The 20,899-nt window shown below is 39.1% G+C and overlaps 1 protein-coding gene across 2 annotated transcripts; it reads left to right on the top strand.

The window, feature by feature from the left end:
- Positions 1 to 1,625: 1,625 nt before the first annotated feature.
- On the top strand, positions 1,626 to 20,469 carry dhx29 (DEAH (Asp-Glu-Ala-His) box polypeptide 29). Of its 2 annotated transcripts, XM_026942793.3 has the most exons (28): positions 1,626 to 1,891; positions 2,407 to 2,486; positions 3,329 to 3,442; positions 4,845 to 4,974; positions 5,198 to 5,343; positions 6,311 to 6,448; positions 6,599 to 6,725; positions 7,549 to 7,704; positions 7,809 to 7,980; positions 8,462 to 8,582; positions 8,730 to 9,058; positions 9,366 to 9,642; positions 10,144 to 10,287; positions 10,549 to 10,725; positions 10,923 to 11,063; positions 11,753 to 11,897; positions 12,060 to 12,180; positions 12,896 to 12,980; positions 13,063 to 13,151; positions 13,507 to 13,635; positions 14,327 to 14,402; positions 14,767 to 14,991; positions 15,460 to 15,596; positions 15,876 to 15,966; positions 16,710 to 16,982; positions 17,826 to 17,957; positions 18,446 to 18,542; positions 20,160 to 20,469. In XM_026942793.3, exons 1-28 carry the CDS (start codon positions 1,738 to 1,740, stop codon positions 20,216 to 20,218), a joined length of 4,065 nt encoding a protein of 1,354 aa, XP_026798594.3. In that variant the 5' UTR covers positions 1,626 to 1,737; the 3' UTR covers positions 20,219 to 20,469. The 2 variants fall into 2 exon arrangements, with proteins under 2 accessions (XP_026798594.3, XP_053097477.1); XM_053241502.1 differs by lacking the exons at positions 1,626 to 1,891; positions 2,407 to 2,486; positions 3,329 to 3,442 and adding an exon at positions 3,461 to 3,577.
- The last annotated feature ends 430 nt before the right edge of the window (positions 20,470 to 20,899 follow it).

The raw sequence follows: 20,899 nt of genomic DNA, 5'->3' as shown, positions 1-20,899 counted from the left end.
AAATCCACCAAACTGTGTGAGTCCACCAATAGTAAGAACAAAGCAAACAAATAAATAATACAAGTCTTCCTACTCTGGGCTTTATTATTTTTTTATTTTTAAATAAAAATTTTATATAATGAATGTTGCTAAAGTATAGGTTATAAAGTATAAGTTATATCATTTTCTTATGGTATAATGATGCAATATTTTATGTTATATGACAGAGCTATTGGATTCTCGATTCTGATTGGTCAGGGTCACGGGGAGCCTGGAGCCCATCCCAGGGGCCTCGGGGCACAACACACACACACACACACACACACACACACACACACACCCATTCACTCACTATGGACAATTTAGAGATACCAATCAGCCTACAGTGCATGTCTTTGGACTTGGGGAGGAAACCGGAGGACCTGGAGGAAACCCCGAAGCATGAAGAGAACATGCAAACGCCACACACAGGGCAGAGGCGGGAGTTGAACCCTCAACCCCCAACAAATCACTGCAACGTTCTAATACGTTATCGTTCCTATAGTAACAGCTTATTCACAGGGACTCGTAAATAATGGAGGCAGTATAGCACCATGTGACACCGCTTCCACAACTACATAAACAAACTAACGTTGTGTCTTAAATCCTGTACTTATCTACAATTCTAGATTTTACAAACCTCTTAAACCTACTGAAAGGGCTGTTCTGAGTACCATTCAGGATTTTCTAGATTAATAAACAATTTTGAATATATGGAGAGGGTACACTTATACTGCGTCCGAAATCGCGTACTGTAACAGTAGCTACTGCGTTTGATTCAGTACCTACTGCTCTGTCGTTGATCCAGTACGTACTGATCAGTGTATGTGTTTAGTATGAATACAATCCGGACATACTACACCCTCCATGTTGGCATTGTCATGTGACCTATGATGTCATAATAACCTCATAAAGAGCCCACCAGATTACAGTAAAGTGATTTATATGATACTTACGGTTTTCGTCAGCGTTTAACGATTTAACTCGGGTGTTGTTAAACAAGTAGGGTTTAACCACAAGGAACAGCATTTAATACCTACAGCGCTTACACTTAAAAAGAACTGACGCACTGCCTTCCGCCATTTTTGTTTCTGATAGCTCTTCCCCGCCAGTCCAGTTGCATTATGGGATAGCGCAGTGTCCACTGCTTCCATACTGCAGAATCTCAGAGGAAGCAGTAGGCCATTTCTCACCTACTGGTTTATGAATACTGAAAATTCAGATATACTACTCATTTGGTGTACTGTTTTTCGCCTACTGTATAGTAGCGTAGTAGGGAAATCAGTCTACTGCCTTTACACGCTTTGTTATGCAAAACAATCATGACGAATCAATGAATATGCAAATTGGTTTATGATGTCATCCAGTGACTTTTACTGACTTTCTGAACATGGGTGAGCTATTTTCCCCTGAAAGGACAGAACGATACTGACCACATGTGTACACATTTTTGATATATAATATACTGTATATATATATATATATATATATATATATATATATATATATATATATATATATATATATACACACACACACACACACACACATTTTTTTTGTTAGAAGTCATTGAAGTCTTTTATTTTGAAACAGTAATGTCTCCGGCTTCACACTGCTGCACAGAGCTGTGCGTGGACCAGAGGACCATTCTCATTCCGAACTGAGATTTTTAATCCTAATTTCCGGTTCTGAATCCTGAGTTCTGGTTCTGAAATCTTCATGGGCGGGAAGAAGAAGAAGTCGGCGCCTGTCAGCTCAGCAGCTGGAGCTCCAGATGCTGCAGCAAAGAAACAGCAACATCAACCACAACCACAACTACAATCACAAGTACAGCTACAGCAGCAACAGAAAACAAACTGCAGTAAAACTAAAGGTTTGGTGCTGTTCTAAATAATAAATAATCTAAATAATCTAAAGCTAATAATAATAATAATAAAACAGATGTTACAGTGTGCTGTTAGTTAACAAAGAAAGGGGTATAAACATTGACATGGTGAAGCTTTCTGTGAAAAGATGTTTATTTAACATGTATGGAAGGAGTCTCCAGTGTCAGCGCTTTGTACCAGTCACAGGAGAGCGTTCAGGACTGAGGACTTTCCAGCTGCTCAGTAACATGATAAACTGTGTGTTATTTTTCTTCTTTTCTGCTTAATTTCAGCAGAGAGGCTGGTGGGGGAACGGCTGTTTATAGCTGTTTTAGCATAAGTGATAACAGGAACTAACTTGTTTTGTGAACAATCTGAGCATTCACAACTACAACTACAACTACAGCAGAAACCAAACTGCAGTAAAACTAAAGGGTTGGTGCTGTTCTAAATCCACAGCACTCCACACTACCCCTGTGCACTCTGCAGGACTTCACTGGGTTTCTGTTCTTTTCCTTTTCAGCCCCGAAAGCCTACAGCCTTCCCAGCAGCAGCTCCTCGCCGGCAGACAGCAGTGCGGCTGCGGAGAAATCAGTGCTCAAAGTGAGCAAGAATCCTCCACCCTTTCTGTTCTATTTATTCTCTCTCTCTCTATAATAATAAAATTTAAAAAATAAAATACTAATAGATTAAAATAAACAAAAACATTAGATATAGTGCAAATGCTGTACATAAATTAAGGACAATATAAAGGCACTATATACAGAATAATTGAAAAAACAGGATAAAATGAGTAAAATTACAGAATGAAAGTGAAGTCTCTCTCTTTCTCTCTCCCTCTTTCTTTCTTTCTTTCTTTTTTTTTCCTCTGTCTGCCTCTCTCTGTATTTTTTATATTTTTTTTTATTAAAAAAGTGTTTATTAGAGAGAGAAGCACAGAGTTCTCTCTCTCTCTCTCTCTCTCTCTCTCTGTCTGTGTGTGTTTCTTTCTCTAATGAATAGATTTTTAATAAATAAAGAAATAAAAGGAAACTTAAGGGGGAAAAAATCCCTGTCTCTCTGTCCTTCTGTGTTTGTCTCTTTCTCTCTCTTTCTCTGTGTGTCTCTATCTCTCTGTTTGTGTCTCTATCTCTCTGTTTGTGTCTCTATCTGTCTGTTTTCATCTTTTTCTCTCTCTCCGTCTCTGTATATTTCTCTCTATCCATCTCTCTCTGTATACAGTATGTGTTTGTCTCTGTCTTTTTGTCTGTCCCTCTCTCTGAGTCTCTCTCTCTCCATTTCTTTCTCTGCATGTCTGTCTCTCTCTTTCTGTCTATCTCTCTCTGTGTCTGTATGTTTGTATCACTCTCTCTCTTTCTATTCCTATTTAGGAATTATGATTCAGTGATTGAATTGAATAGTGAAGTGTTGGATTTGTAAATTGTACGTGTCTCTCTGTTCTGAAGGTTGTCATTCATCCTGATCTGGAAAAGAAAATCGTCAAGCTGATTAATGATCACAGACAGGAGCATGCGGACAGAGGACCGATATCAGGCAGGATCACGTCTAAAAAGCTGCTGGTGAGGAACATGTTTTACTTCATTGTCACCGGTTCGATCCTGAGCTCGAGTGTGTGTGTGTGTGTGTGTGTGTGTGTTTCCTCCGGGTTCTCCGGTTTCCTCCGGGTTCTCCGGTTTCCTCCCAAAAACATGCTTGTAGGTAGATCGGCTACTCTAAGTTGCCACTCGATGTGAATGAGTGTGTGTGTGTGTGAGTGTGTTGGTGCCCTGTGATCCACATGAATGAATGAATGTGTGTGTGTGGCTGATGGGACTCGTGTTTAGAAATTGAAAATGCGTTTACACATTAAAAGATCTCCTCAGGTGAGAAGTGGCCGTAGTTCAGTTTCTTGTTTTTCGTTCTCATCGCAGTTATAAGCGGAGACGTAGAGTCAAGTCACATGACTCAGACTCAAATCACAAATGAAATGAATTCAGACTTTAATGACTTGAACAGAGGCTTTATGAATAAAAAAGACTCATGAAGCTTGAGAATAGACAACAGGCGGGCTGAAAAATGAATAAAAAGAAACGTTGTCTGTCTTTCTGTCTGTCTCTCTCTCTCTCTCTCTCTCTCTATCGTTTATTTCTCTTTCTTGTTCTCTCTGTGTTTGTTTGTATCTCTGTCTCTCTCTGTTAATTTCAAGTTCAACGTGTGCTTTATAGCATGATATTTTAACAATGTTGTCAAAGCAGATTAATATAAAAGTTATATAGACAAACAATAACAGCAAATAAAGGAAAGGAAAAATGCTAATGAATAAAATAAACCCTAAATAAATAGACATGAATTGGTTTAACAGATGCATTGCAGAAAGAAATGTGGTATTGAACTAACTTACATAAATTACATAGATATATAAAATATTATAATCGATAATATTATAATTGATATTATAATCGATATTAGAATTGATATTAGAATTGGATTAGATCAGAGGATATTTGTGTTATTTCTCTCTCTCCAGTTGTTTTTTTTCTCTCTTACTTTCTCTCTGTGTGTCTGTCCATTTGTATCTCTCTCTGTCTTTTTCTGTCTCTCTGTCTTTCTGTCTTTCTCCCCATTTCTCTGTTTCTTTCTAGCTCCCTCTTTATCTCTCTCTCTGTCTGTCTCTCTGTAAGCCTTTCTCTCTCTCTTTCTCTCTCTCTTTCTCTCTCTCTCTGTCTCTGTTTGTCTTATTTATGAAATACTTATTTATTAATAATTATTAAATAATTGATTTGAAGGATGAAATGTTGTATTTGGAGCAAGTATTTTTATGCAGCTCGTATAAACATCTTAGTTTCGCTCGAGTTTCTTATCTGAACTGAGAGTTCAGTTAGACTGGTGTGAGTGGATGGGTGTGTGTGTGTGTGTGTGTGTGTGTGTGTGTGTGTGTGTGGTGATGGACTAACCATGTGGTTATTACTTGCTTGTGTGTAGGATCTGTACACGGCTCTGCAGAAGTTCGGCTTTAAGACGCAGCACATCGAGGAGGCCATGAAGAGCAGCGTGTTGTACGGAGGCGACCTCCACTCAGCGCTCGACTGGCTGTGTCTCAATCTCAGAGACGGTAAAATCTACAGCAAAAATCCTAGTGAAATACGAGTAAATATAATTTGTAATGATTATTTGTTATGGGTTTGAATACTGTTTATAAGGCTTTATATGTAGGAGATCACACACACATTGACTATTCACTGCTTAGGTCAAGGGGAAGCTCTATACTTCTGATTAATGTCACACACAATCACACAAGCTGAGTAAAATCTAATTTGTCATTCTTCTGTTGAAAGACGAGCTGCCGGAGGGATTCAGCCAGAGTTTACGGGAACAGGAGAACAGCAAGAGCCGAGCAAAGTTTCAGGATCAGCAACAAGAGAAAAGCCAAGCAGTGGCCCAAACCAAGAGCCCCAAACATGAAGAACAGCAACGAGCAAAGGTTAAACACCTACAGACCCCAAATAAACCTCAGCTCAGTCACTGACATCCTGCAGGAGGGAATAACATCTGGATTTCTGTCTAACTCCCGATCCAAATGCAAAAAGATTCAAATCTAAATCCCAATAAAAAAAAAGAAAAAGACTCAAATCTAAATCCTCATCCAAATACAAAAAAAGATTCAAATTTATGTCATGATCAAATGGAAAGAGATTCAAATCTAAATCCTGATCCAAATGCAAAAAAGATTTAAATCTAAATCCCAATCAGAAAAAGAAAAAGATTCAAATCTAAATCCTGATCCAAATGCCGAAAGATTTAAATCTACATCATGATGAGAAAAATATTCAAATCTAAATCTAGGGCCAAATCTGAAAAGATTCAAATTATAAGTACTGAGCCAAATGCAAAAAGACTCGAATTTAAATCCTGATCAAATGCAGAGCTATTCAAATCTGAATCCTGATCCAAATGCAGAAAGATTTAAATCTAAATCTTGATTGAAATCCAAAAAAAGATTCTAAAATAAATCCTGATCCAAATCTAAATCATGGTCAAAATGCAAAAAAGCTTCTAATCTTAATTGTGATTAAATGCAAAAAAGCTTCAAATCTAAATCATGATGAAAATGCGAAAACAAAAGATTCAAATCTACATCATGATCTAATGCAAAAAATATTCTAATCTAAGTCTAGGGCCAAATCTAAAAAGATTCAAATATAAATCTTGAGCCAAAAGCAAAAAGAGTCAAATCTAAATCCTGATTCAATGCAAAAAAAAAAAAAAAAGATTCAAACTTAAATCATATTAATATACTTATTAAGATAAATGCTAAAAGAATGTTTTCTGTATAAAATATAGAAACGAAAGAGAATGAAAAAACACTTGACACTGTGTATAGTTGTGTTAAAAGTAGTCATAGATATTGTTTATTTAAGGAATAAATCTGAAGACCTGAACTGTTGCAGGTGAAGGATGATGGGACGAGTATGAAGGAGTGGATCCTGAGATACGCAGAACAGAATCTGGAGGAAAGCAGCGAGGAAGAGGAGGAGAGGAACGGAGACGGATCTCAGAGCCCAGAGACAGACGAAAAATTTGATCCTGTTAGTCAAAATACTTTCCGTTTTCCTTCTAAACCTGTAACCAGACTGAGCTTGGTGTAACAGTGATGCTCCATGCCACGTTAGTGTTATTGAAAGATGCAGGGTGTGTTACTGTAGTGATGATGATGAGTGTGAAATATCGCTCTCCAGAACGAGCGCTATCTGACGCTAACGGCTCAGCTGTACGACGCGAAGGAGATGGCCTCAGATGCTAAAGCCAAGAAAGACAAAGCAGGACAGCGGAGTGCACAAGACCGCATCCGGCTCATACAGCAAGGTACACGGTTTATTTCATCACTTCTTTATTTCAGTTACACACACTGATTAATGATAAATTAATCACAGTCAAAAATGAGAACAAATAAGACTGGCTGTTCAGTTAGCACAAAAGTAATGGCGCCCTATACGAAGAGGAAGCGCTAGTGCGTGCCTATGGTAGCTGCAGTGGCAGAGCTGCATTACTGGAAGGTTTAGCACATGCCATGCTTAGGAGGTGCTCTTTCACCACCTCCTCATCATTTTGTCACTTTCAGTTTTCTAATTCATGGGTGATTGGCATGTGATTGGCATTTATTGACAGTCAGCTTTACTGAAACTTTTGTGAAAGCAGGAAATTTTAATTCGGTTTGGCCCACAAAAATATTAACACACACCTTTACTAAAAGATTGATAATTGAGCCTTAATTTTGTTGATTGTTTTCAGACCAACAGGATTGAAAAGAGTCTAATTTGTGAGAATCTGTTAAACATAGCAAGAGCAATACACACATTTAGACAGTATCATATTGGAGTGTTTAATGATGCAACACTGTTAACGTTCAGAAAAGTCAAAGCAAACGAACAAGCTGTGAGTTTTCTTTTAAAAGGAGACAAACATCTATAATAACCAGTGCTAAGAAGTGAAAGGCATCTGGAGTTATTTAAAATATTTAATTTTACATTCATTTTACATTCTATTACATCAGCTAACTAGCTAGAGAATTCCCCTAACCCACCATTTCCACTTATTAGCAATATAATGATCTCAGATGTCCTCATCACAGTGTAGCGTCTCACCGATATATCGTCATTGTCACTGAAAGTATCGCTGTTGTTTTTAGAGATGAAGCCGTTGGAGTCTCACCCGCTGTTTAACCCGGCGATCAAAGTGACAGAGGCTCCTAAAGTAGAGAAAAAACCTCCTCCTGTGGTTGCTGGGAATGACGAGCTCAACTTCAACCTGTTTGAACAAGCCAATCAAACGCCAGCAGAGAAACGTAAGCTTTACGCTTCAACACTGACACATTTTTATAATAATGTACTTATAAAAATGTAAAAAATTGATCCTTACAACGTGATGATCTCTGCATCTGGCGTTCAGCCGAAAAGACAAAGAAGGAGCCGAAGGACATCCGTGATTTTGACTACACGGGTCGCAGCTGGACGGGAAAGTCGCCCAAACAGTTCCTGATCGACTGGTGCAGGAAGAACCTGCCTAAAAGCCCTGCGCCGTCTTTCCAGAAAATTCCATCTGGGAGATACTGGAAGTGCAAGTGAGTCAAATAATTCATTATTTCTATACACTTTCTGCAAAAAAATGTATACTCTACATAGACTGTTGATGCATATTTCATCCACCGCATCTTTGCTTTTTATTTGTACAGACTCTTATGTTATTGTGCAATAATAAAAAAAAATGAATATATAGCTGCAGAAATAACTTTTGGTGGTATGTCACATGCGCAGCTGATGTCAGTACGTTTGTGCTATCACCAACATTTTTGGCTTTTAATTATGTGGAATGTATATGATAAAAAATTAAATAGGATATCAGCTTACACATGATATTACATGGTGTATAAAATAATATGGTTTAACATGATGTTATATTAATATACAGCATTAACTATGACAAGTCCGTGGAGAGTAAATGTTGCTTATAGGTTTTAGTTAAAGTTTAGCCAAATGCTTTATATTTATTTGATGTTTAATAGTTGTGTATGTGGTGTGTGTTTGTGTGTGTGTGTGTTTCAGGGTGCGTATTCAGAGGCCAGACGATGTGTTGGAGGTTTGTCCCACCATCCTGACGGAGGACGGCATGCAGGCACAGCATTTAGGAGCCACACTTGCTCTGTATAACCTGGTGAAAGGGCAGGTGGGTGGAACAGCCGTCAGCCTCAAACTCTGCATCCGTGACCAAAAAAACATCTTTTTATTCTTAAAATCTGTTATTTAAAGCTGAGATAGATCCAGTGTTTAGCTGTGTGAAACATCCTGTTCTCAATATTTCTCTCCGTCTCAGTCTGTCCATCAGCTCCTCCCTCCTCCGTACCGGGACGTTTGGTTGGAGTGGCGTGATGGAGAGCAGCAGCAGGAGGAGCGCACTCGTTCAGCCATTAACAAACCGCGAGATCAGTTTATCTCCCGCCTCCTCGCTCGTGTCAAACAGCAGCAGCCTCGGTCAGAGCCCTGCCCCACAGACCCAAGCCCCTCCCACTGCACCGAGGACTCGTGGGAAGCTCTGGCGGACACGGAAGAGGAGGAGAAAGAGGACAAGAAGAAGGAGAAGGAAGAGGAAGAGAAGTCGCGCTCACTCTTTTTACAGCTCCGTGGCTCAGAGCTGGCACTCAGGTTGTTAATAAATAATATTAAAGTAAGGCAGTAAAGCATGGTGGTGGTAGCGTTGTGGTAGCACCTTTCGTGGTCACTGACTTTTCATGGATGGCCTCCTCTGGGCAGAATCCTGGTTGTGCCATATTCTTTACATTTTTTGAGTGTAGCATTTGTGTCAGGGATGATGATTTAGACCTCTGATAGACTCCTGTCCTCATATAAGAAAATACAGACACTTGCCAGCCAATCAGAAAGGAGCATTTCTACATTCTATAATGATTTTATTCATTATAGACTACATTTAACATATTTTGTGTTCACACAGGTTGTTGCCAGAGCGCCGACGGCTCCCTGTGTTTCAGCACCGTGTGCGAGTGCTTGAGGCTCTACAGCGCCACCGTGTGGTGGTCATTGCGGGAGAGACGGGCAGCGGAAAAAGCACCCAAATCCCCCAGTTCATCCTGGAGGAAGTGCTGGGAAAAGAAGAGGAGAAAACAGGGCAGTGTAACGTGGTGGTCACTCAGCCGAGGAGGATCTCCGCCATGAGCCTCGCTAGCAGAGTAAACCAGGAGCTGGGGAGCGAGGACCAACCGGGGAGCAAGGTGAGGATGAAATCTGAGTCAGAACTGCTTCTGTTTCATTGGTTATCTCTAACTTTCACTCTCGCTCTCTTTCTCTCTCTCTGTCTCTCTCTCTCTCTGTCTCTCTCTCTCTCCCTGAAATATAAATTCATCAAAATAAGCTGATGTATATGGGAATGAAATATATACATGTTCAGATATAGCTCACAGTAGCTTGATATCAAGACTTCAAAGGAAAAAATCCACTCTGAATAATTTGCTTATTCATTTTTGAAAATAATGAAAATACATAATCAACCAACAAATTAGCACCAGCATCGCTTAATCACATCACAGATATTTCAGTATAAACATATTTAATGTGTTTCAGGGTGGAGGAATATTCCTTTGAAGGAATAGTTGGAACAAATATTAAATGTACAATGTACACAATGTTCCCCCATCCTCTATGTAGCGATTGAGCCAAGACATATTTTGTGTGTGTGTGTGTGTGTGCGTGTGTGCGCATGCGTGTTTTTGCAGAACTCGCTGTGCGGGTATCAGATCCGGATGGAGAACCGGTCCAGTGCGTCCACACGTCTCCTCTACTGCACCACCGGCGTCCTGCTGAGGAAACTACAAGGAGATCCACTCCTCTCCTCCATCACACACATCATTGTGGATGAGGTGAACACACACACACACACACACACACACACACACACTGAATTTTATCTAATTAACCAGAATTGCTTTCATTTTTGTGTACTACAGTTAGTACTTGAAAGACAAACCCATGCTTCCCTTTAAGTCTGGACAGTTTTCTACTTTAATCCTTGAGCCTTAAGATTCCTGAAGGTTTTACCTTAGGAGTGCTATTTTTTTATACATCTTCAATATTTATATCTATTAAATGCACAATAGTTCATTGTGTTGAAATGTGTGTAGGTCCACGAGCGCAGCGTACAGTCAGATTTCCTCCTCACCATCCTAAAGGATGTGATTCACAAGCGTTCCAACCTGCATCTCATCCTCATGAGCGCCACGGTGGACTGCGATAAATTTGCTCATTATTTTAACCGCTGTCCCGTCGTCACCATTCCCGGCAAGACCTTTCCTGTAGAGGTGAGTCTGATTTGCTGCTCCCTGGTCGACGTCGTCTAATGCAATGACTCGAAAATGTCAGTGTCAAAAACACTCCTTAAATCTAATTAATTAGCTAATTAACAGATTTGAGAGTGGGGAAAACACCAAAGCCTGTGATATAGTATATCACTGAGTGATATGAGTGTGTTTTGTGTGTGTGCTCATTCTTGTGTTAGGTTTTTCACTTGGAGGACATCGTGGAGGAGACGGGCTACGTGTTGGACCAGGACTCTGAATACAGTCAGAGATTTGTGGAGGAAGAGGAGGAGATCAGTGTCTCCGTCACACAGAAAGGAGGAAGAGCTGTGCAGTACCAGGTAGGTACAAACAAACACACAGTCTCTCTTAAGGTTGGTTTACACCTGACTTATGTCTGAAACTTTCCATTGTTGTCTTGATGGTTGTCATGAGCTGTGTCACAAATGTAAATTTCAGACGTTCTGTTTGAAAAATTCCTTAAAAGACGCAAAAGTTCTTTGCTGAGAGTAAAAGTACACTCCCATTATCTCCTAAATATGCCAATCAGAATCTTCTTAAAATGGTTACATTGATATGAAACTTTGACCCACTGGAAATCTGATATAGTAAATAAACTCTGAAATAAATCTGTCTCTTGGCTAGTATTTTGTTGTGACCTTTTATGGAAATAAAGTAGACACCCTAATCGACTTAACACAGGAAATGTATGGTAACACAAAATGGGTGGATCTGTGAAGTATGTAATATTTTGGTCTCAGCTGTATTTGTGGAGCTGAACTCTATTTATTCAGTTTTTTTGTTGCGTTATTTTTGGTTAGGTCTTAAGTAAACTATTATATACAGTATGTATACTATTCTAAACGAATTATGCTTGGAACCTTTTCTGAACGGGTTTTTCAAAATGTGCTAGATTTAACCTTTTTTTCCTAAGAGACGCAGTAAATCTTCAACTTTCACTACATGCCTGACATTTGTATTTGATATAAATGTGTAACACATTAATGGCGTGTGTGTGCGATGTCATCAGGAGACGATCGTGCGGGACCCCGGGGCATGCTGGGATCTGGGACCGGAGCTGGATCACTTCAGCAGCCGAACACGTCATGCTCTGCAGCACATGAACCCCAACAAGATCAACATGGAGCTCATCCTGGAGCTGCTCGATTACCTGGGTAACACTGACACACACATCTGCATCTGCACAGAAGATTTCAACTGGCTTGTGTTTACCTTCAACTCTAAACGGAAACTATATTATTAGCATACAACTGTATTATCAGCATACACAACAAGTGTATGTGGCTTTAACAGGAAGTTGTGGTTGTGGGTTTTAGACAAGTCGCCCCAGTTTGCAGCGATAGATGGCGCTGTGCTGCTCTTCTTGCCTGGACTGGCTCACATTCAGCAGCTCTACGACCTTCTCACCACCGACAAGAGGTTCAACTGTAAGGACAGGTGATGCTTCACACAATGCTGCGTTCATATTAACCAGTGCTAGACATTGTTCAGTGGTATTCAGTACTTGTAACAGAGTTCTGCTTAAAATGTAATTCAAACCAGATTAAAAATGGCATTATGAAACATTATAAATGTTAGCTGCTGCTTATTCTTATTTTTAAAAAAATGGGTGGAGCAAAGGGGCGGCAAAACATTTGTTCAAATATAGGAAAATAATCAACAACACTGATTGCTGTCCAATAACAGCATTTCCTCGAGTGTTTTATTTTTATACCACATCAACTTGCAATTTTTATTTATTAGTTTATAATTCCATAGTAACAAGTTGGTTCCTGTTATCAGTTACGTTACAGCAGCTGGAGACTCCTTCCATAAATGTTACATAACCATCTCCTTACAGAGAACCTCACCATATCACCATATCATATTAGAATGAGTGTATTATTACAGTATGTACATGTGCTTTGCCTTGTAGCTAAAACTACTAACCAAGCTGCTGTAATAGAAAATCAGGAAACATCTTTTGACCAATCAGAATCGAGAATTCACCAGCACTGTGGTATATTGGACGGGTCACCCCCATAATTTTTCCTGTTCCTTACGACGAAAACAGTGTAACAGAGCAAACGAACTGTTAGAATTATGTATGTTAGTCTAGTCGATATTATTTCGTTTTGCATTATGGAGTTTTGATTGTGATCTTTCGTTGCAGGTATAAGCTGGTAGCGCTGCACTCTACACTGTCGTCTCAGGACCAGGCCGCAGCGTTTACAGTGCCCCCTGCTGGAGTCAGGAAGGTACTGCATGCGTCAGATCTGCGTCTCTGGTCAGAGTGTATGGCTCACGGCATGTGTGTGAAATGTCCCGTGTGTGTTTCAGATTGTTCTGTCTACAAACATCGCTGAGACCGGAGTCACCATTCCAGATGTGGTGTTCGTCATCGACACGGGGAAAACTAAAGAAAATCGGCAAGGCAGCACGTTATTAACACACATTCCCGTCTTTAATGGTCCTCGTTCTTTAGTTTTGAGTAAAGATAAATATGCTGTTTTCTTCTCCGTACAGATAAATGTGTGGAATTATTGTCTGTGGTAAACACACATACGATTAGATTAGAAATCAGGTGGCAAAAGCTGGATTTTTTTTCTTTTATTAATTTAAGATAGTATGTGACTTTGAATTTTTCCAAAAGGGAAGTGGTGAAGGAAGTGGACGAGGCGCATTTAAAACAGGTCTTCATTTATTAGAATGTAAAAGGTGACTAGTAATCCAAGATAAGCTGTTTTTTTTTGTTGTTGTTGTTGTGTGCGTGTGTGTGTTCAGGTATCATGAAGGCAGTCAGATGAGCTCTCTGGTGGAAACGTTTGTGAGTAAAGCGAGCGCAGTCCAGAGGCAGGGCCGAGCAGGACGTGTCCGAAACGGCTTCTGCTTCCGTCTCTACGCCAAAACCAGGTGTGTGTGTATGTGTGTGTGTATGTGTATGTGTGTGTGGGTGTGGGTGTGGGTGTGGGTGTGAGACTCAATAACACTGAAACAGGACACGACACAGCAGTGTCAACCACATTGTTCTTTTTACAACACACTATTGGTTCACTTCATGTTTAGGAATTTAAACCAGTTATAATTTTGTGAATCAAATGAAACCATTTATAATTTTAATTCATTTTAATATAATTAGTGGAGGAATTAATGTAAGTCTTAATTTTTGTAATACATTTTTATTGTGGTCTTCTTGCTATAGTTTTACAGATTTCTCAGACATTTATAATTATAATCAGACATAGACAATTATAATCAGGCCCATTATTTGTATATTTTAATTGTTTGATTTGTTGAATTGTTTCATAAAATGGTTATTGCATTTTTAAGTATGTATAATTATAATGTAATACTTGCTTTAGATTTAGATATTTCAGATTTTTTTTTATTATTTTAGTATATTTATTGGTATTCAATTCTTTATTATTAATTAGATGTAACAATAAAAACATTTTATTCTCGTAAAATCATTTTAATTAGACCATGTACATGAACTAATCATGATCAGAGGAGCTTCATGACTGCTGAATTGCTCAGAAGGTTCCAGAACCTTTGATAAAAAAAAGTGAAAAGAAATGAAACAGCAGTGTTTCTCTCTGTGCAGGTTTAACAGTTTTATCGATTACTCGAAACCAGAGATCCTCAGAGTGCCACTAGAGGAGCTCTGTCTTCACATCATGGTAACACCCTCTTTCACACTCTTTCACACTAAACCAGAGTCTCTCTCTCTGTCTCGCTCTCTCTCTCTCTCTCTCTCTCTCACACACACACACAGACACATAAACAAACCCTTTGAAAATACTTCTTGATTTTTAGTTCACTTTTAGGTTATATCACATCTATAAGTGTTTTGTATTTGACACTTTATAATTATTGCTCAGGGTTTATGAATTATGATTTGATTATCTGAACTCCTTTGTTAAAATCATGCTTGTCTAGTCAGTTGCCTTTTAAAGAAAAGGGAGTGGGCTGAGAAGCTCTCAACACACTCGTCTCTCAGCTTTCTGCTAAGTCCATTATCTTTTTGTGTGGTTGTGTGTTTAGAAATGTGAGTACGGCTCACCAGAAGACTTCCTGTCTCATGCTCTGGATGCACCACCTCAGCAGGCTGTGTGCAATGCTGTGGGCATGTTGAGAAAGATCGGGGCGTGTCAGAGGGAGAGTTACGTACTCACACCGCTCGGCCTTCATCTCGCCTCGCTGCCCGTCAACGCCAAGATCGGCAAGATGCTCATCTTCGGCGCCATCCTGGGCTGTCTGGAGCCGGTTGTGAGTTTCAGGGGTTTAATGTTGGGAAACGTGGAGCATACATCCACGTATGAAGTCTATCTGAAGATCCTGTTCACATATCACTTCATTTTTAAATTTCTAAAGCATATTTTATTTACGCAGTAGTGTAGTCTTAATGATCACAAGCATAAAACACAGCTACACCTAATGCTTCTGTGTATTCACACCCACAACCTTGTATCTCTCAAATCAATCTACACTATCTATAGTTGTTTTTTGCCATGGTTTCATCATTTCATCAACATCATTTCATTTCATCCCAACCCATTTTGCATTATCTGCAGTCACTCAGCTTCCTGTTGCTATAGATTAGCAGCTCACATTAAAAAAAGTAGCACGTATGAAAGTATACCAAATCAGAACTCCTCGCTCCTGTGAGGAAGATTTGGATCACTTTTGCTTGCAGTGTATTTAGATTCTTAAGTATCTTTCTCTTTGGACTTGCAGGCCACCATAGCAGCCGCCATGTCGGAGAAGTCTCCGTTCTCCACTCCCATGAACAGGAAGGAGGAGGCCAACCTGGCCAGAGATGCTTTAGCAACAGCCAACTCTGATCACCTGACCATCTATAACGCCTACCAAGGGTGAGTTCACAAACCCAGACACCAGCAGCATGGAGGCTTCTGTAGTTGTCATCTGGATTATTCTCTGCTCCTCCATTTACATGATTTAGACATGAACTGGTGGCTATAAACGTCCATTACTTAGCTACATTAGCCTTGTAGCTCCAGTACGGAACTAAAGAAAGTCATTTAGTGTTCCAAACCAACACTGGCTTTTTTTTTTTTTTGATTAGTGAGGTCTTTTAAGTGTAGATATATGTATCCTATGGTGTTTACAGGGGTTCATTTCCTTACTAACAGGTGGAAGAAAGCGAGTCGTGATGGTCTACGTACTGAAATGTCTTACTGCAGGAAACACTTCCTGAACCGAACCGCTCTCATCACCATCGAGGTAAAAAAAAAAACAAAAACACTTTGCATGTTTGCAGCCACTTCACAATACAATATGTGTCCTGCTACAAGCATTGCAACATGAATTAAAATGTTACATAAGGAATAAAACACTTTCAGGATGTGCGGTTATAGGAAAATAATCAACAACAGGGTGATGTGATGCAGTCTCATGCAAAGCAGAGCTACAGTTACCTCACTGTGGCTGATTCTTTCCCAATAACAGCATGAGCTGAAGTGTTTTATTCCTCTTACACCACAGTAATTTGCCAGCAATGTTTACCATGTTTATGTATTGATAATCAACAAATGTTTTTTTTTTAAATCCATTTATAGCTATGTTTAATGTTACGGAACAGTCACAAAACAAGTTAGCTTCTGATATCACTGATGTATTGCAGCTATAAACAGTCTTCCCTCACCAATCTCTCTTTTTTTCTCTCTGTCTTGAAGTTAATAAGACAAAGAAATGTAATTTGTCATGTTACTGATAAACCAGAAAGCTTTCCCGTAGTAGAAAATGTACTTTTACAAAGCATTGACACTGAAGACTCCTTCCATAAATGCTAAATAAATGTATCCTAACAGAAGATTGTATTAGAAAAGTGTAATTTATATACCACATACCAAAGCCCAAAGATGCTTATTATTTAATTTTCATTAAAAATTACCCATTGGTCAATTATCAGTGCTAGTCTTTATAATGTGTGTTTTTTGTTTTTTTCTTTGTGTCATTGTGCTCAGAGTGTGAAGCAGGAACTCGTCCGGATGGTGCAGCAGACCGGCCTGTGCAGCACGTCTCTACCCTCGTTCTCCAAACAGGAAGTGCCGGTTGTAGTGGCCGTGCTGAGTGCGGGTGTATATGACAACGTAGGGCGGATCCTCCCTGTACCTTCCATCCTCCCTGAGGAGCGTGTCGCCTGTACGGCGGAGACACCGCAGGGAAAGGCGCAGGTCCATCCATCCTCCGTTAACCGTAACCTCCAGACACATGGCTGGCTGCTCTACCAGGAGAAGGTATGATAGTGTGAATGGCTTAGCTAATCAGCTAATTACTATGTGTATGACAGCACAGGGACGCTAAACACGTGTCTCTAACCATGGGCAACAGGATGTCACAGAGCTAAAAACAGCTGAACACTGAAGTCAGAATCACTTTCTCCCGCAGTACATAGTTTAGTATCACTCAGACTGAGGTGGGGGGCGTGGCCTAAAGTTTGAAGCCGGAGTTTATTAGACAGTTTGTTAGCTGCGGTCAACTACATGTCAAATTTATGTTGTGTGCCTGATTGGAGTGATATAAATCAACCTTTTCTAAACATCTAGATTAAATAAAATGTCACAAACATGTCTCAGCTAACTTATACTTATTTCTTGCTTAAATTTTCTATGTCTAGTGTATTTAATTTGAACCCATTTCTCGAAGTTTAAGTTCTCTTAAGTTTGGTTAATGCAGAGGGTTCAAATACTTTTGCCCAGCAGTGTATATGATATATGATATGATCTTAAAGGTATGTCTTTTCATTGTGTTCATGATTGATTTGCCCAGCAACTGGCTTTTCATGTAGTGATAAATAAAAGTTGAATCAAGTCAGTTTGGAGTGTTAGATGCAGCTGGGAGATGATGTCGTGATGTTAATATTATATTAGAAATATTTGCTGAAATATAAAACGTTGATTTTTCCCATCAAGGCTCAATGACTTATATAATAATAATACTAAAGTTACAATTTGATTTGTGTATATAATTTTATACCTACTCATTTTCATTCTGAATCTGTTTATGTACAAACTAATAGATGTAAAAAAGTTGAATAATAGTTCTTTGAAGTTGGAATTTGGATTTATTTTGCTTTTCAGGTGAAATACTCGAAGGTGTATTTGCGCGACACCACCCTCACGTCTCCGTTCCCCATCCTGCTGTTTGGGGGTGACATCGACGTTCAGCACCGCGAGAGACTCGTCTCTGTGGACGGATGGATTCACTTCCAGGTTTGTCTACGCTTCTTTTTCTAAGCTAGATATTTGTTATGCATTACTCAGGAACATGTCACTGTTTCTTCAGTTCAGTCAGCGTAGAGTGGGGACACCAGGGGACGCTGTCTCACGGTTAAACAACTCATCCCATTTGTAAGGAAGTCTAATATCAGACTCGCAAGTGGCATGACAGAAAAGAGCTCAGCAGCAGTACTGGCGTCACTCGTCTTAAACGTTCTCTGTATAGTGATTTTATCTTGAGAGGAAGCAGACTTGAAAGGGAGTGCATCCTCTTTGGGTGGCACCCCATAGTGAGATTCTGATCAACATTATCCATCTTTAAAAAAACTATTAGCCAGTGAAAGATGTCTAGATTTAATAAAGCAATAAATTAGTTTTTTTTTTTTTTTTTAAATACTGGGGATTGAATTGGATTGAATATAAATAAACTATGCTATACCATATAACATGAATGATGTTGTTATGTTGATTTTCTCATCAAGGCCCCGGTCCGAATCGGTGTGATCTTCAAACACCTGCGTCAGCTCCTCGACTCGCTGTTGGAGAGAAAGCTGGCGAATCCTAAACTCAGTCTGGAAGGTACGTCACACCTACAGTGTTGAAATTACGCTGGGTTTAGGTTAAATGCAAAGATATGTCTAATTTACTTTATTTAAAACACATATTTGATGTGTTTGAGAGTTCTTGTGTCTGCGTGGCAGCTGTCTGACAGACTCTCAGTAAAGAGGAGGAGTGTCCATGTTTAGCCTCGTTAAGGCTCCTCCCATATTTGCATTAGAACACAATCGTAATTGGATTAGTTAGCCTATGAATGCTGCCCAGTCTCATGCTTTGGTTGCCCTGAAACCTACAGGCTAACATAACTTAACCCCAATACATGACAAGCTAGTTATATAGTTAAATACATAAATGCCGACTAATGAAAATAAGTGAATATTCTAGTTCTTTTCAAAGAATATGTCCTCCCCGTCTCCTAATGCTGATACATTGCAGATTGAGACATACCAGATCGGTCACTTATTCTTCACTTATCGGTCGCTTAGTCCTGGTTCTAAAGTGTTGTAGAAGTCGTCGTCATGGCAAACAGAACTGACTCAGCAGAGCCAAAGCAGCACTTCATCCTTTCATACAGTGCATTTCTTTTGTCTTAATAGAATAACTAGTCCTATTCGTTGTAATTTATGGATTTGTGTAGGCTTGCTTTCTTTAATTAATGTTTTCCATATGTAATATGGAAATATTTTTGATTGGGATTCACAAAATTTTCATTATATTTGTGTGTAATTGAAAAACTTGACTGTCTAATCCATATGTAAATTTGCAGTAGTATCGCTAATTATATGAATGAAACCGATCAGTTGAGGTTCATGTTAATGAGTTGCATTATAGCTAAATTTACAAACTCAGGAGATCTTGTAGGATACAAATGTTATCCTGAACTAACAGGATTTTCATGAATACCAATTTTTTTTTCTTGTGTAAATGCACCTACAAACAATTTCTGAATAAATTTGTTGGTATCCAAGTTATTTTTATGGTCTTTGATGACCATTAAAAAAAATAGCTTTGAAAATCAGTAGGGTTTTTTTTTTCTTTCTCTGGTTGGTGGATGGGAGAAAGCCTTCCATCTCAAAAATGTAATATTTTGCTATTAATATCACCTAGTAAACATACAGAATCTGCCGGGCTACAAGAGTTGGAAGAGTCCAAAAGTCCAGGGGTGGGGCTGGACCTGATCCAACTCCACCCATAAGCCTAACCCCTTAAGCTCTAACCCACGAGACATTGTACAACAACGGAAAAACAAACACACTTATCCAAGCTGCACCACACCGAGCTGTCTCTACCCCCTGGAATTTTGTTTTTGACTCCACCCATGTAGGAGTGGATGGATCAGGTCCAGCTCCACCCCCTGGACTTATGGTTCTGCAGTGAAGGGTACTTGAGTGTGTGTGAGAGGAAAATAAAGGGGCAACATGACTTTTATCTGTAATTCTGTAACTATCAGTAAGGGTTTAATTAATGGATTAGTGAATCATGTACTCTTTACATGTGCTCCTTTCAAAAAAAATGTTATTCATGTTTATACTATCAAGTGTTGTTCTAAAACTGGAACATCTTACAGCAAAATGAAAACCAGAGCAACAGCGTATTACACGTTAACTTCCATCACCATGTTTTGTGCTCTTTCCTCAGATGAGAAGACCATACAGATCATACTTGAGTTGATTAAATCGGAGAAAATTCCACGCTGAAGCTCCTGAGTCCGTGCTGAGACTGTCAAAAAAGTGGACTAAATCATTTTTCTCCTCTAAAGACTACTTAAGCTCATCAGCTTGGAGTGTGTGTGTGTGAGCGGAAAAAATACACATCTACAGAAACAGCGTGGAAGCATGGATACTTGAACCTTTTCCTTCAGGACCGAGTGTGTGACAGTGCTAAGCTCCTCGCCGAGAGGTTTAGTGTGTATCAAGTGATTGAGAGGATTTTTCCTTGTACTGTATAAATGTTATCACATCTAAATAAAAAAAATTATTTCAACACAAAGTCAATACATGTGATATTCCTTTAATCCTATATATGACTGGCTGAAATGAAACTATCCGTCCTGTATGTGTGAATAATTGGATGTTGATTAAAATGAAGATCAATTAATCAAAAAAACGAAAATAGTAATTACGCAGAATTATTTTACAAAGAACTTACCAATCATTGCAGGACTAAAATAAAACACATTCATTAACCACAGCACTGTTGAATTCTCAGCTGTCACATGATTCAGCTGTGAGATTTACATGTGGTTTTTTAGACATGTCACATGTTGTTTCACATATAGTAAGACGATTTTTTTTTTACTTGTGATTCATTTGTTCACATTTAGGGCATGTGGTTTCATTGTACAATGTGATTTTTTTTTTTTTTTTCTGATCAATTTA

This window comes from Pangasianodon hypophthalmus, chromosome 17, assembly GCF_027358585.1.
Source record: "Pangasianodon hypophthalmus isolate fPanHyp1 chromosome 17, fPanHyp1.pri, whole genome shotgun sequence".
Classification (NCBI taxonomy): Eukaryota; Metazoa; Chordata; class Actinopteri; order Siluriformes; family Pangasiidae; genus Pangasianodon; species Pangasianodon hypophthalmus.
The sequence above is the reverse complement of the archived record's forward strand: the minus strand, read 5'-3'. Positions and strand labels throughout refer to the sequence as shown.